This window comes from Rhinolophus sinicus, chromosome 14 (genome assembly GCF_057876585.1).
Source record: "Rhinolophus sinicus isolate RSI-liver-muscle chromosome 14, RSI-T2T, whole genome shotgun sequence".
NCBI classification, from domain to species: Eukaryota; Metazoa; Chordata; class Mammalia; order Chiroptera; family Rhinolophidae; genus Rhinolophus; species Rhinolophus sinicus.
The window spans coordinates 176083881-176097829 of NC_142514.1; the positions used below are offsets into that span (position 1 = coordinate 176083881).

A 13949-nucleotide genomic window follows, 5' to 3' on the forward strand; every position below is an offset into this window, starting at 1 on the left:
TTACAAATTCACAGCATGTGTTCGTAGCTAAGGATAAATCTAGGAGAAATGAACTTTGTTAACATCATACTGTGATGGTAACACATGGTTGATTTTCTATATTTTGATCAAATTTTGGACTGAAAAATTAAATTGTACAATCCCATTCTGCACATCTAGACCAATTGGCCTCCTCCAATGGTTGAAATACATATTTAAGCCTCTAATATCACAGTGCAGCCCCAGAGTCTGCCCACACTAAATTACCTCTCCAGGCACACTTTTAAAACATGCAATAAATGTTAAACATTTTGGGAATAGATTGTTTTGTTTTACATAGTGAATGCTTTCCGATTCTCTAAAAATTACATGTTCTTGACTTAAGTGATAAATTAAAGGTGTCTTTTCTGTTTGCAATAGCTCTATAGAGGTTTTGGTGGTCAAATACTATATTACGAAGATTCTTTTTTTTTCAGACTCTGGCATTACATGTTTTCTTGTTGAAAAGTCAATCCAGAACATAGATTCTAGGGCATAAAATCCATATATTTTTTTTGCCTTCATTTCTTTTTCAATTTATAATTGGATTTACTTAGTGTATTTAATAATATTAATGACTAGTTTTATTTAATGCATATTGAATACCAGCCATGAAATTTCATTTATTCTTTAGTGGAGGAAATAAGAACACTGCCATGTTTCAGATCCTATTGCCACATAAAAAACTCACCCCCAAATTTAGTGGCTTAAAACCCCAACAATCACTTTAGTATTTCAGATGGTTTCAGTGGGTCAGGAATTTGAGCAGTTCAGCTGGGTACTTCTGGCTCACCATCTCACATGAGCTTGTGGTCAGAAATTGGCTGAGGCTAAAGTCATCTGAAAAGTTTCTTCACTCATATACCTGGTACCTTGGCTTGAAAGCCTTGAAACGTGGGAACTGGAATAGCTGGCCCTTCTTGAGATCATAGGTGTGGGGCCCTAATTCAATAGAACTGGTGTCCTTTTAGGGATACCAGAGCTCTCTGTGTGCACAGCGGAAAGGCCTCATGAGGACAGAGAGAAAAGGCAGCATCTATGAGCCAGCAAAAGAGGCCTCACCTTCATCATAGACTTCCAACCTTCAGAGCGCTGAGAAAATTAATGCCTGTTATTTAAGCTCCCAAGTCTATGGTATTTTGTGATGACAACCCAAGCAGTCGATGATGATGATGATGATGATAAAAATTAATCTAGTTGATGAACAGAGGCCTGATTCAATTCAGGAAAATCATGGCTCCTGATCCAATACCAGACATGAAGAGTTTTATCCACCCCTGGTGCTTTTGGAATGAAGGATTCGTAAGGTATCCTTGAATAAGAATTCTGTGATGTCACCACAAACGGTGTAAATCTTCATCCTAACCTTTCTTTGAGGGTTCTGAGACCATTTACCAGGAGAACTGTGCTTTGGGCAAAGAGAAATACAAAAATCTTTCTGGAGATTATGGGAAATAGATTCTAAGCTAACACTCATTCCTGGTGGCTGAATGCCACTGGGGTCCACGGGTCAGAATGCAGATGGAAGCTGGAAGAATACTGACCCAAAGCTATCAGAGTGGACCAGTTCTGCTTATATAGAAGGCTTAATGTACTCTACAGGAGCCGTACATTTCTATAGTGGGTCTCTGATTCCTGGAGTGAAGTTGTCATGGTACGAAGGACTGAGTAGAAGTATTTGGTATTAATCTTCCTGTCCAAATAGTAACAAAAAGCAGCACCGTGTCCTTGGTCTACCAAAGAGCTGGGACAGATGCATGGAGTGAACCTTATCACATTCCCATTTGATTTACTTGTTTGGCTTGGGCATAAAATGGAGAGACAAGCTAAATCTGTTTGGAAAATGGGAGCTAAAAAAAAAAAAAATCCTGTGTCATCTTTACATTTTGTGATTTGCCTTCATATGAGAAAATCCTATACTGTGTTTCCCTGAAAATAAGACCTACCTGGACCATCAGCTCTAATGCATCTTTTGGAGCAAAATTATATTATGTATTACATTATAGTATATTATGTTATGCTATATTATACCTGATCTTATATTATATTAAAATAAGACCAGGTCTTATATTAATTTTTGCTCCAAAATACGCATTAGAGCTGATGGTCTGGTTAGGTCTTATTTTTGGGGAAACAAAGCCATTTTTGTTTATTATTATTTTGTTTACTTATTTTTGGGTAGGACAAAGTCAAAGGATATATTTGATTATGATCTCTCAGCATTTTTATGTCCCAACCAGGTCTCACTTGGGAAACAATGCAGCTCGTTGAAGTAATTATGTAGATCAACTGGGCAAACAAAATAATGTCTTTTGTTTGAATTACTCTGTAACAAGTGAGAATATCAGCTATTCCATGTAGGGAAAAGATAAACAGATTGGAATTTAGGAAATTTAAAAATCTGTCACCATCTAAATGCAATTTTGGGAATGTTTCTTTCCTTCCCCCATCTCAGTTTCTTCATATGCAAAACAAGAAGAATGAATTACTCTTCAGTGACGCATTCAATTCTCAACGCCTAAGATTTTCTGTTTTCTTATTTAAGATAAAATTCTGGCCTTCATTACTTGAATTACCAGAAAACTCTTATTATAATATAATATGAAATACATAATTATTATTCTGCATCACGTGGAACAAGGTCCAACACTTTCCAGAGACTTGTGATTTTGGCGAGCTCTTAAATTAGGCAGGTAACACTGGAGAATTGAGAGAGCAGAAATTGACTTTTAGTTTTATCACGTACTAGATACACATGCCTGGATAAGTGAAATAAACCATTTTAAGCCTCAGCTTTTCTAGCTGTTAATTGGGAATAATATAGTCATCTCATGGGGTTATTTTGAGATTAAATATGAAAGTGGAATGCAAATAATAAGCGTTCAATGTATGATACGATATGGTTCATAGTGAATTTGGGGCAGATTAGAAATAGACAGGGTCAGTAATGTTCCTAACTGATTTAACAAAGGAAATGATAAATAAATTTGTAATTCTCAATTCCCTTGAGAGGGCAGATGGGAAATTTTCAGAGAAAGAAGCTGACATACTTCAAATCCCCAAGTGTTTTTGAATCCACTTTTTATGCCTCCATGACTTGGGATGAGAAAGTCTTAAAGCCTTTGTTGAAAGACAGATATTAAACAAGGATTATGGTAACTACCTTGGTAAGTTTTTATGTGGGAGGTAATGTGGGGTCAAGGTCAAGATGAAGAGGAGGCCAGACAGACGAATTGTATCTACAGGTCAGCTCCTCACTAACTACGTCCAGGGTACAAGGCTTATCCTATCCATGTATCAATTTTCCTATCTGTAAATTAGGAGGAGGAAACTTTCGACCACATATGAGTCTTTTAAAAAATATTAAATAAGATAATTTATATAAAATGCTTTGCCTAGTGCCTAGCATGTATGAAACAGTCAATATTAATTTTTAATCATTACCTAATAATAGCTAACCTCCACACAGAATTTTATAATTTATCAAATTATTTACATCTCTCAAGAGGAAAGTAAGCCTAATTTCCTAAATTCTTAGTGTTCTCAGAACTTGTAATATTTCTGAGAGCACAAAAATGGAAATTGAGATGAGCAAGTGCTATTGGAACATTCAGAAAGTATTTAAAAAAATTTTTTAAAGTATCTTTTCTAAAATTAGAATACTATATAATCTTCATAGAAAAATACAAAATACAGATAAATAAAAAGAAAAATATGTTAGTTTCAGCATTTCAATAAACCTATAAAGTAATACCATTTTGTTCTATTTCTGTGTATTTTCCTGTATAATTGTACATTATTGTGCCTGTATTTTTCCAAAAATATATAAAATTTAACAATATAATAAATGAGCTTACTTCCATCAGGTTGAAAGATTTTGGAGAAATGTTTCTTTAACTCCTGAAGCCAGCAAGGGTTGCCTTGTTTAAATGCACTAAAATTACATAGCTTTTGTACTAATTGATTGTTTAGTAGACTCATGTGTAGTTTGGTTCTTAATGAGGCAGAACATGGCTGGGAGAGGTGCTCTGAGTTGTTCCATGTGTGTTATTGTGTGAGCGAGGCTATTTATTAAAACATATGGTTATTGGTGGAAGCTGTGTCTTCTTGCATCACATTTGAGAGCAATCAGACCTAAGGAATTCCTCTCTGCAAGAGTTGAGATGATCCTACTTGGTAAAATATAGAAAAGAATTGGAACCTCATTGCTTCCAAATTTTTAATCTCTTTATACAAGAAATAATAGTCTTTTGCTTCCAGAAGTGAGGGGAAACTCAGGTGGTTCTTTCAAGATTAGGCATTTAGAATACTAATCTCTACTAAGTGTAGAGATTTTATCTTCAGTGCAAAATGTTGAAGTGTCTGAGTCAACATGCCAGTCACAAGGACCTGACCCAGGGCTACGTCATCCTGGGCATCTGCATTTGCTTCTGTGGTCTCTCTGCATACATCCCGTGCATCTGTGACACTTTTCAAGTTTTCTCTCTTTTTCATTAGAAAGTTGGTGTTTCATAACACAGACCAGGAGCTCTTTGAGAGCAGACATATGTCTCTGCATCCTTCTTTGTAGAACCCATTCCAGCCCGTTTGTGGTGACATCACAGAGTTCTTATTCAAGGACACCTGCTGAATCCTTCATTCAAAAAGCTCTGGATGTGGAAACTCTCTACATGAGGGGCTTAGTAAATGGTTATTGAATTAGTATGGAAATCAATGAAGGTTTGGACAGTAGAGCAAATGAAGGATCAATAGATGAATGAGTAAATAAAAGGTTCTGAGAAATACGGTGTTTTTCATAAAAGGAGCAAGTGAATTTTATCTGGTTGTGATAATACTGCAACTCTATCTTATTTAATAATGTCTCTATCAATTCTCCAGGATGTTTAGATGATATTGTTGCAAGAGCAAGCCAGGAGACCAAGGCAACCATGTTTGCGAGAGAGAGAACATTGTTTAAGAAAAAAACTGGATCTCTCTCTTTGGTTCGCATAGACTCACATAGAAAAAACTTGTTTCCTTGCCTTATTTTATCTGTGGTGGTACTGCCTGTTAACATACCCTTATTCTTCAGCCTGGAGGATGACAAAGCAGGCTGGTTAAAGTTCTTGCAATGTAACTGCCCTGGTTTCTATTCTATGACATTCATCACTGATGGGCAAAGTAGGATCTTCACATTTCCTGGACCTCTGGATAGCTTTGCATCTCCTAGAGGCTACTCAGGTTGTTCTCACCAGTCTTTCTTCAGAAGGGACTGAAGGAATATTTTCTGGAACTCATAGAGGAGAAATATGATTTACTCCTTGAGTATTTACTGTTATATATTAAAGGATAACTCTAGGGGAACAATCTAGAGACATAAGAAGGGGATGGAGAGCAGTGAACAAGTAGAGATCATTTTTTTTTTTTTTTTATGGAAGAGGGATGGTGCTGAGCAATAAAGTGGAAATAAATGGGTTCGAAGGGAAGAGTATCAGTGAATAACACTTATCGTAAATATATTTCTTTATCTCAGAATATGTTTAACATTCATGTTAAAACTGTAATCATATGCAACAAACATTGTCTCTATCTGCCTAGTGCCAAAATTAATAATTCTTGTGTGTGTGTGTGTGTGTGTGTGTGTGTATGTGTATGTGTATTAAATAGCTTCCAAATAGTTACTTTGGTAAAGAAGGAAGAAAAAAATGTGTGCTGGGTGGTTAAAAGCCATGCAGATAGATGATAGACAATCATGTTCTCATTGTTTTTAATAATTCATTGTTTTGAGTGGCATAATAGAAACAACATAATTTTAATAGTCATGGTCAAATGTCATACATTTTCAATGATGTTAACCTACACTTTTAAAACAATTTCAATAAGAATTAAAATAGCTGAGATTGCCAGTTATCTACTTTGTATCAACTTTGGGCCAAATACTAAGCTAGTAGTCCCTTCACTCTCACTGCCACTCTTTGAGCCAATTATCTTTGTTTTGCAGAAAATAGTCAAGAGTTTCAGAGGTTGAACACATTTTATAGAATCACCTTTGCTCTTTATTTCAATGTAAGTCAGGGGTCACAGCCCAGCCTACTGACTTCCATCGAACAACTTCTTTACTCTTTCTAAGCATTAGTTATTTCACCTGTTAAATAAGGATAATAATAGTATCTGACTTGACGTTGATATAAAGATTAAGTATGTCTGGCACTTGTAAGCACTCAAGCAAATGTTGGCTGTGTTAGTTGTGGCATCTAGACTTGAAATCTTCTCAGTAAATGACAACACTGTCTTCAGGTGATGTAGTCCAAAAACTTTGAAGCAAGTTTGACTCTTTTCACGTCCACATCAAGTCTGTCAGAAAATTCAACTGAATCTACCTTCATAATACATTCGTAATATTTAAAAATTATGATCACCATGAATGGTAGATCAATTTAAAAAACAAAGTATTATAAAGAGAAAAATAAAAGCCAAATACTTACCCACCTAAATGTTTAATTTATCCAATACCAAAATATACAAACTCCATATTTAGCTCATTTGTTATTAAATATCCAGATTCATAAGTGGTCAACTTTTTTCTTCTTGTCATGGCATTTTTGTCTTTATGTAGACTTAAGGAGGGAGTTAAACATTAAAGATGAACATTATAAAAGTTCTCTTCTGATGTGCAGTTATGTGAAATAATTGGGTTCTTGGCAAGATCTGCTAATGATGGAGAAATCCCCGTGAGGTCTAATTAGCCACAGCTAAGAAACTTTACCGTCTTTGCCTGCAAATAGGATATGGGGTAGCACTTATAAGGCTCAAGACAAAGGACTTAGCCAAAGAGGCCACTTACAAGTCAACAAAGACACTTATTGTAGCTGAGCTAGTTGGCATTTTACAACTTTCTTGGTGTACTAACAGCTGCCTGGGGCCCTGGCCATGGAGCTATGTCAGACAAGTTCATAGGTGAGATTTTTCCCCCCAGAAAATCATATAATTATAGAATCTCGGGTTTAAATGGATCTTACAAATCATATAATCACCCCTCAACCCACCAATCTGAAATTAAATATCTTCTTCAGTATGTCAAACATCAGGAAAGATATAACCGAGTATAATACTACCAACTAAGAACTAAACATGTTTTGGGGTCTTTTTTCTTTATTGATATGTATTTAAGTTAGTTAGAATCACATTATATATTCAAAATTTGCATCCAAATTTTCCCCACTTAATATTACAACATAAGAACTTTTGTATATTGCAAAAATTTTTATAAATATCTCTGTTAAAACTATACATTATTCAAGGAGATGCATTGCATTTTACTTACCCATTTCTCTAATTTTGGACATTCCATGCAATTTCTAATTTTCCACAGCTCTTAATAATTGCGTTGAGCATACTTGTACATAATGAGTTTTGTCTTTTTAAAATATTTTCCTTTATGGTGTATTCCTAGACAGAAATATTGTGAAGTCACAGGAAAAAGACAAAGTAATTTCTATTTATAGTTATTTCTGAATCATTTTTATTGATTCTATCTTACTCTTACTGTGTACATTGTATCTTTTCTCCAGAGTAAGGGTGGGGCTGCTGCTCTTTGTTTTCACATATGTGTATGGTTTTCATTTTGGGTAATTAAAAATAAAGCTCTTTATCCATTTACCTTTAAAAGGAAAAGAAATGATTTTTGCAGAATATATTTTGTTAGATTTCTGTTTTTTCTTTTCTTTCTTCCGGGAAATTTATGTCCCCCAATGTCCTCATTCTATTAACAATGCCTTATCTTGTAACAAGGAATGATGGCTGATGGATGGTGTGGGAGGATGGGAGGGTGGGAGGAGGAGGCATGAGAATGCCTATCGCAGAACCTTAAAGGAGGAGGGAGGATCATTCATATCAGGGTGGATGAGCTGCTGCTGTTTGGTTATAAAATGTTGAGGGGTGGATTACTGAAGGCATTTAACATGTACACTTTTCATGACTTCATATGGACCAATATACATTAATTTACATAGTAAATGTGCAATAAATATTGAATAACTAAATGTGTAATAAGTATTTATAGGAAATAATAGATTTTATATGTGTTTGTGAGTGTACCTATGTATAGATGTATAGTACTTTATCTTATCTATAGACTGTTTCTTTCCATTCTGTGTATTAAATTTCTATTTTTAAAACTTTGAAAACAGGGCTTCCTTTGCTTGATAAATCCTCATGTATTGAACACCTATCCAATAGTTTTTGTTTTTTTTTGATCCCAGCCTACCGAAGCTGTAAATTTATATCATGTCACTGTGTTAAAATTGTATTTGGAACAGAATTTTGAAGAATAAAAAATATTAATTAACACTGTAATTATCCTGAAAGTAAAGTACCTCAGTAACATACTCTTTCCTAGAGGCAATTAATATTTTTATACTTACCCTATATAATGTGTCAGAAACTATTCACTGGAATGCAGCTTCCTCTCAAAAGTTTATTTATGTTTTTCATAAAGTAGAGAGTAATGATAAACAACATGAGAATGATGGAATTCCTAGGCTTGTGGGCTGGGAAAGCATGCATAGTCTTACATGTGGAGATGAAGGAAGTATGGCAATTCACCAACCATTTATTCATCACCCAATAGGTGCCAGACACTGCAGACATGATGCCAGGTACTGGACAGGCACAGTGAGAAACACACATGATTATATATGTGTTATGGTAGGTACCAGGGAGGGTGTGTCTCCAACCACTTACACATTTCTCCAAACTGTCTGCTTATGATACATATTTATCAACCACATCTTTCCTTCTGCAGTTAGAGCTATGAGTTCAAATGCAAATTCTTCTGGAAGAGGAAATAACTCTTACTATATGCAGCACTTTACAGCTTATGAAATACATCTGAGAGTTACAATTTTTAAGCTCACAGACACAGAGGAGGGCTTGTCAGCATGGGGTGCTGAAATAACTTAGCAACTTCACTGAGAATTAGAACCAGAAGGAGAATCCAGATCTCAATCCAGATCTCAGTAAATTATACATGAAACGTTGCCCTATAGATGTTTTATAGGTAACAGGTACTAGGTGTCTGAAGAGTTGGAAAGCGTTATGGAGGAAGTGAGAAAGAATTGAAACAATTACTGGGGTCAGGGGTGCCAAGGTCATGCTCCCCAGTTACAGTGACTATCCTGTGTCTGAACTATGAAGTTCAGACTACAATCCTTTCATGATTCACAGGTATCATTCTTTATCTCTTTGTAGGTAACTTAGGCCCAGGAAGGTGTTATTAATACGTCCTGAATGGATCGCCTCACGCCTCCCAACAATGTGACTGAATTTATTCTCTTGGGACTCACACAGAATCCGCACTTGCAGAAAGTTCTCTTCATTGTCTTTTTGTTCATTTTCCTATTTACTGTGCTGGCCAATCTGCTCATTGTCATTACCATCTCCCTCAGCCCCACACTTTTGGCTCCCATGTACTTCTTTCTCACATACTTGTCTTTCATAGATGCCTCTTACACTTCTGTCACCACCCCCAAAATGATCATCGACCTGCTGTACCAGAGGAGAACCATCTCCTGGGGTAGCTGCCTAACTCAGCTCTTTGTGGAGCACTTCCTGGGAGGGTCAGAGATCCTCCCCCTCATTGTCATGGCCTACGATCGCTATGTGGCCATCTGCAAGCCCCTGCACTACATGACCATCATGCGACAGGGGCTCTGCCGCCTCCTGCATGCCACTGTACAGATTCTTTTCATAGTCCACTTGCCCTTCTGTGGTCCCAATGTCATTGACCACTTCATGTGTGATCTCTTTCCACTGCTGAAACTTGCCTGCAGCGACACCTATAGGCTCGGAATGGTAGTGGCGGCCAACAGTGGGGCCATGTGTTTGCTCATTTTTTCCATGCTGCTCGTCTCCTACGTAGTCATCCTGAGCTCCCTGAAGTCCCACGGCACTGAAGGACGGCGCAAAGCCCTCTCTACATGTGGCTCCCACTTTACCGTAGTTGTACTCTTTTTTGTGCCTTGCATATTCACCTACATGCGTCCTGTGGTCACCTACCCTGTGGACAAGTTGGTGACTGTGTTCTTTGCAATCCTCACTCCCATGTTTAATCCTATCATTTACACAGTGAGAAACACAGAGGTGAAAAATGCCATGAGGAGTTTGTTGAAGAGGAGAGTAACAGGCTGTTCATAATGCCAAGAATGTAGTGATATACATACATGCATATGCAGATACATACACATAGTCAGGATACACAATGGAAAGAACAACCATAAATCCATAGTTTGATGAGTCCAGAATATGTGTTTCTCCAGTGTCTCCCTGATCCTTTACTAAACTCCTCATACATATGTGTTACTTGGCTGAAATTGGCTTTTTCATAGGACTTTGGTCTCAGAACTTCTTTTATTTTTCATTATCTTGTGGTAGAGCAAAAATGAGAATAAAAATTCTTAGATATATGGGTAAGCGGCAGCTGGGGAATGGGAAAATCACTAATGAGTTTTTTTTTTGGGAGCATTATGAATCTGCCCAAAGCAAAAAGAGAGACCCCCCCCACAAAAGGAAAAAATAATTCATAATCTATCTCAATTTTTATTTTCTTGGCACAAAAATAATAAGCTAGAAACTTTAAATTACTTTTAACTTGGTATTATTTTATTAAATGTCCTATGGCTCACAGTTTTTCTTGAATATAAAGGAAGCTTTTTATTTTTCCATACAAAGACTTGAGGAACTATTTGAAGTGACAAGGGTAAACATTCTTTTACTTGATCTCAACAAAAAGGCCTATGGTTAGGTTCCAAAGCTGTTGCTCTGTACGTATGATTTATTTGTAGGTGATGTATCTATGTACTAAGTTTGTAGTTCCAATACTATCCTTATTTTACAGAGAAGAAAATTGAAGACAAGGGATTTTGTTTTCTAATTTACTTGTTTGAGTTCACACATCTAAGAGTTTCAGCTACAAAATTTGAATCCAGGTCTTCCAAATTGCGGTCCTACTTTCTTTTAGATAAAACACAGTTGCCTGTGACATATTTATATTTCTAGATAATAAATTTATCAGCAGTCTTAAAGATTTACTTTACCCTTCAAGAAAGATGATACCACGTTTGTTGTAGCCTTATCTCACATATAGCAACATATTTCAGCAATAATGCTCCTCTGTGTACATGGAAAATACCAGGTCATTCTACATTACTATAAAGCGAAGCTTTATAAAGCAAAGCTTCTCTGACTGTAACACTCCAACTCATGTTACTTTTCACAAATAACCCTTTCTCAAACTTACTGGTCATCTGGAGGTACTTCTTCCATAATTTGACCATACAATAATGCCAGAATGTGGTACACCTGTTCTGTGGGGTGACTGTGTGTTATAGTTGATGCATGGCTATTTTAAATTCATAAGAAATAGAATCTTTCCCATGAAGTCTAGGCCTGGAAGAGGATATAATCAACACAATCTATTAAAATGGTCAAGTTCGTGATTGCTGGTGATAAACAGTTCAACGGAATCTAAACTATGTAAATGGTTTGTGGTTAGGAGATAAGAGTAAGCTGGGGGTAAGGGTAGGAAAAGTATTGAGTAAATGTTTCTACTCTAAGACAAAATAAGAGTTTGAAGAGGGAAACTAAGGCCAATGATTATGCCTCAGGGGCTATACCAAGTACTCTGTGGAGTGGTGAGAAGATTAATGAGAATTATAAATTGTCAACAGCAAACCTGGAAGGCATAAGAACTGAAGGAGGAAATGTAAGGCAGACTGACATTCTCAGTGGATAGAGTCTTGCTGGTGTGTGGATAATTTAAAGAATGTTAAGATGTCCCTTTGCACTCATCATTAAGAATTTCTCTGCCATCTGATTATTTTTGATACTTAAAACAATATATAAGGAAACAAGTATGTTTACTCCAGAAAATTAGTAAGAAAAAATAATGTTTGGATCTACTATATAAGGATACTTTGGTCTAATTTCAGTGAAAATATTAGACGTTAAGTGAAGGGAGTGAGCTAACTATTGTTGAAGGCCAACTATGAGGCATCCATTTTGATATGTTATTTACATACTTTCATCATAGAAACAAGTTTTATTAGATAGGCATTTATTCCGTTTTATACAAATAAAAAATGAGGCTTAATGAAGCTAAACAATAATATTAAGTCTTTTAGACTCTGAGTCATCTATTCTTCCGACTTCAAAATACTCCTTGCTTGTATGATGTGAAAATATCGAAACACAGAAGTGACCACTGGACACATTGAGAAGGTTGTCCTTGAGGCTTTCATCCCTTGTTTGAGGGGCCACTTTCTTCCCTTCAGCTCTCCCTTGAACTCTGCTTCCCAGGTTACTTGCAGTCTCTTGATTCCTCTTATGTTGGGGAAAAGCCATTGGATGATCTCATTTCCACAGATGTATTTCCCTTTATGGGCATCATGAAAAGTGGGATGTAATGGGCTCAAAAAATGGAATTCAAATGGTTGAACTTGAAAGAAGGTGACACATAAGTGAGAGATATGTTTGGAGGAAAAATAAGAAACTTGATCATTGAGGAGACTGATACTCTGGGCATGAGGGCAGAAACTTGAAGAGCCAAATGTTTTTTTATTTTATTTTATTTGTTTTTGTTTTCATTTTATACTGGGGAATATTAGGGAACAGTGTGTTTTTCCAGGGCCCATCAGTTCCAAGTTGTGTTTTGGTCTAGTTGAGGAGGGCACAGCTCACTGGCCCATGTGGGAATCGAACTGGCGACCCTGTTGTTCAGAGCCTGTGCTCCAACCAACTGAGCCACCCGACCACCCCTAAATGTTTTTGTAGAGCTTTTCCTATTGTTATTCCCTAGTGTTAATACTTATTAACACTGTAATGTTAATATTGTGTTAATATTTATTACTTACAAAATGACTCTGTAGTCAATTAAGTTTAGGGAATTTTGACCTATTTTATTTATCCAAAATACTGTTTATTGCCTATTGTGTGCCAGAGAGTTCTGGGAGCTGGGTATACAATATTGAATAATACAAAGAAGGGTTGTGTTTGTGTGGAGCTTAAATTCCACACAATGGGGAATAAATGGATAATAAACAAGTGAACAAATAAATGAATACTATAATTTTGTTAGTATTGAGTATGATGAAAAATTTTTATTGAAGAGCGTGATGTAGGAGAGATGAATTGGATATAGATTTGTGTAGTTGTTTGAAGCACAGCTAAAATTTTAGGTCTAAGTTTAAATAACCACATTATATCCCTTCCCTTTAAAAAAAAAACTAGGTTACTGTAACATGCATTTTAAATGGGGACACTATCTCCCCCAAGTAGGTAAAATGGTTTCTTGGAGGATGAGAATACTTTACTATTTTTATATATAAAGCACAGATATACATAAAGTGCATAAAAAAGTAGTATATCTGTGGTATTAATATTTTAGAGGGATGTGATTAAGGGACCAGAATGTCTGAAAAGGCACCTTAGGATGGCAGTGATGATAAAAACATAGAGGAACTCTGTCCTAACTCGTGTCTAAATGGTGAGAGCATGGAGTAACTTGAGAATGTTAGTAAAGGTAATCCAAACGCAGACATTGGCTTATCACCTGTGAGGATCTATCTGGTAAAACTGAGAGACTCCACCTTCTCAGGAGACTTCCCAGGGTGTATGGTCAAATGTGTTAATGAAACAGTTAAAATCTGTAAAGTATGTTGTAAATGTAGGCTCTTGATATTTCGTACTATTGAAGATGGGAAAAGAATGAAGGCTACAACCCCAAAGATTTCTACATTAAAACATGTTATTTGAGAATACTAAGTGTTACAGAGTGAGAAAACGTAAGCTTTATTTTTTTCTGGCTGAGGCACATTTTAAAATCCTGAATAATGGCAACTGTCCCACAGTTAGATATGACACAATTTTAATAATAGTATTACTACTAGATGAAGAGA

The 13949-nt window shown here is 36.1% G+C and overlaps 1 protein-coding gene across 1 annotated transcript; it reads left to right on the forward strand.

The window, feature by feature from the left end:
- The first annotated feature begins 9285 nt into the window (after window positions 1–9285).
- LOC148755898 (olfactory receptor 4C3D-like) lies at window positions 9286–10191 on the forward strand. The gene has a single exon (XM_088789889.1). The coding sequence runs from the start codon at window positions 9286–9288 to the stop codon at window positions 10189–10191; it is 906 nt and encodes a 301-aa protein (XP_088646015.1).
- The last annotated feature ends 3758 nt before the right edge of the window (window positions 10192–13949 follow it).

Excerpts from the sequence above, each read along its gene's own strand:
- LOC148755898 (XM_088789889.1), top strand. The coding sequence starts at position 9,286 with ATGGATCGCCTCACGCCTCCCAACAATGTGACTGAATTTATTCTCTTG.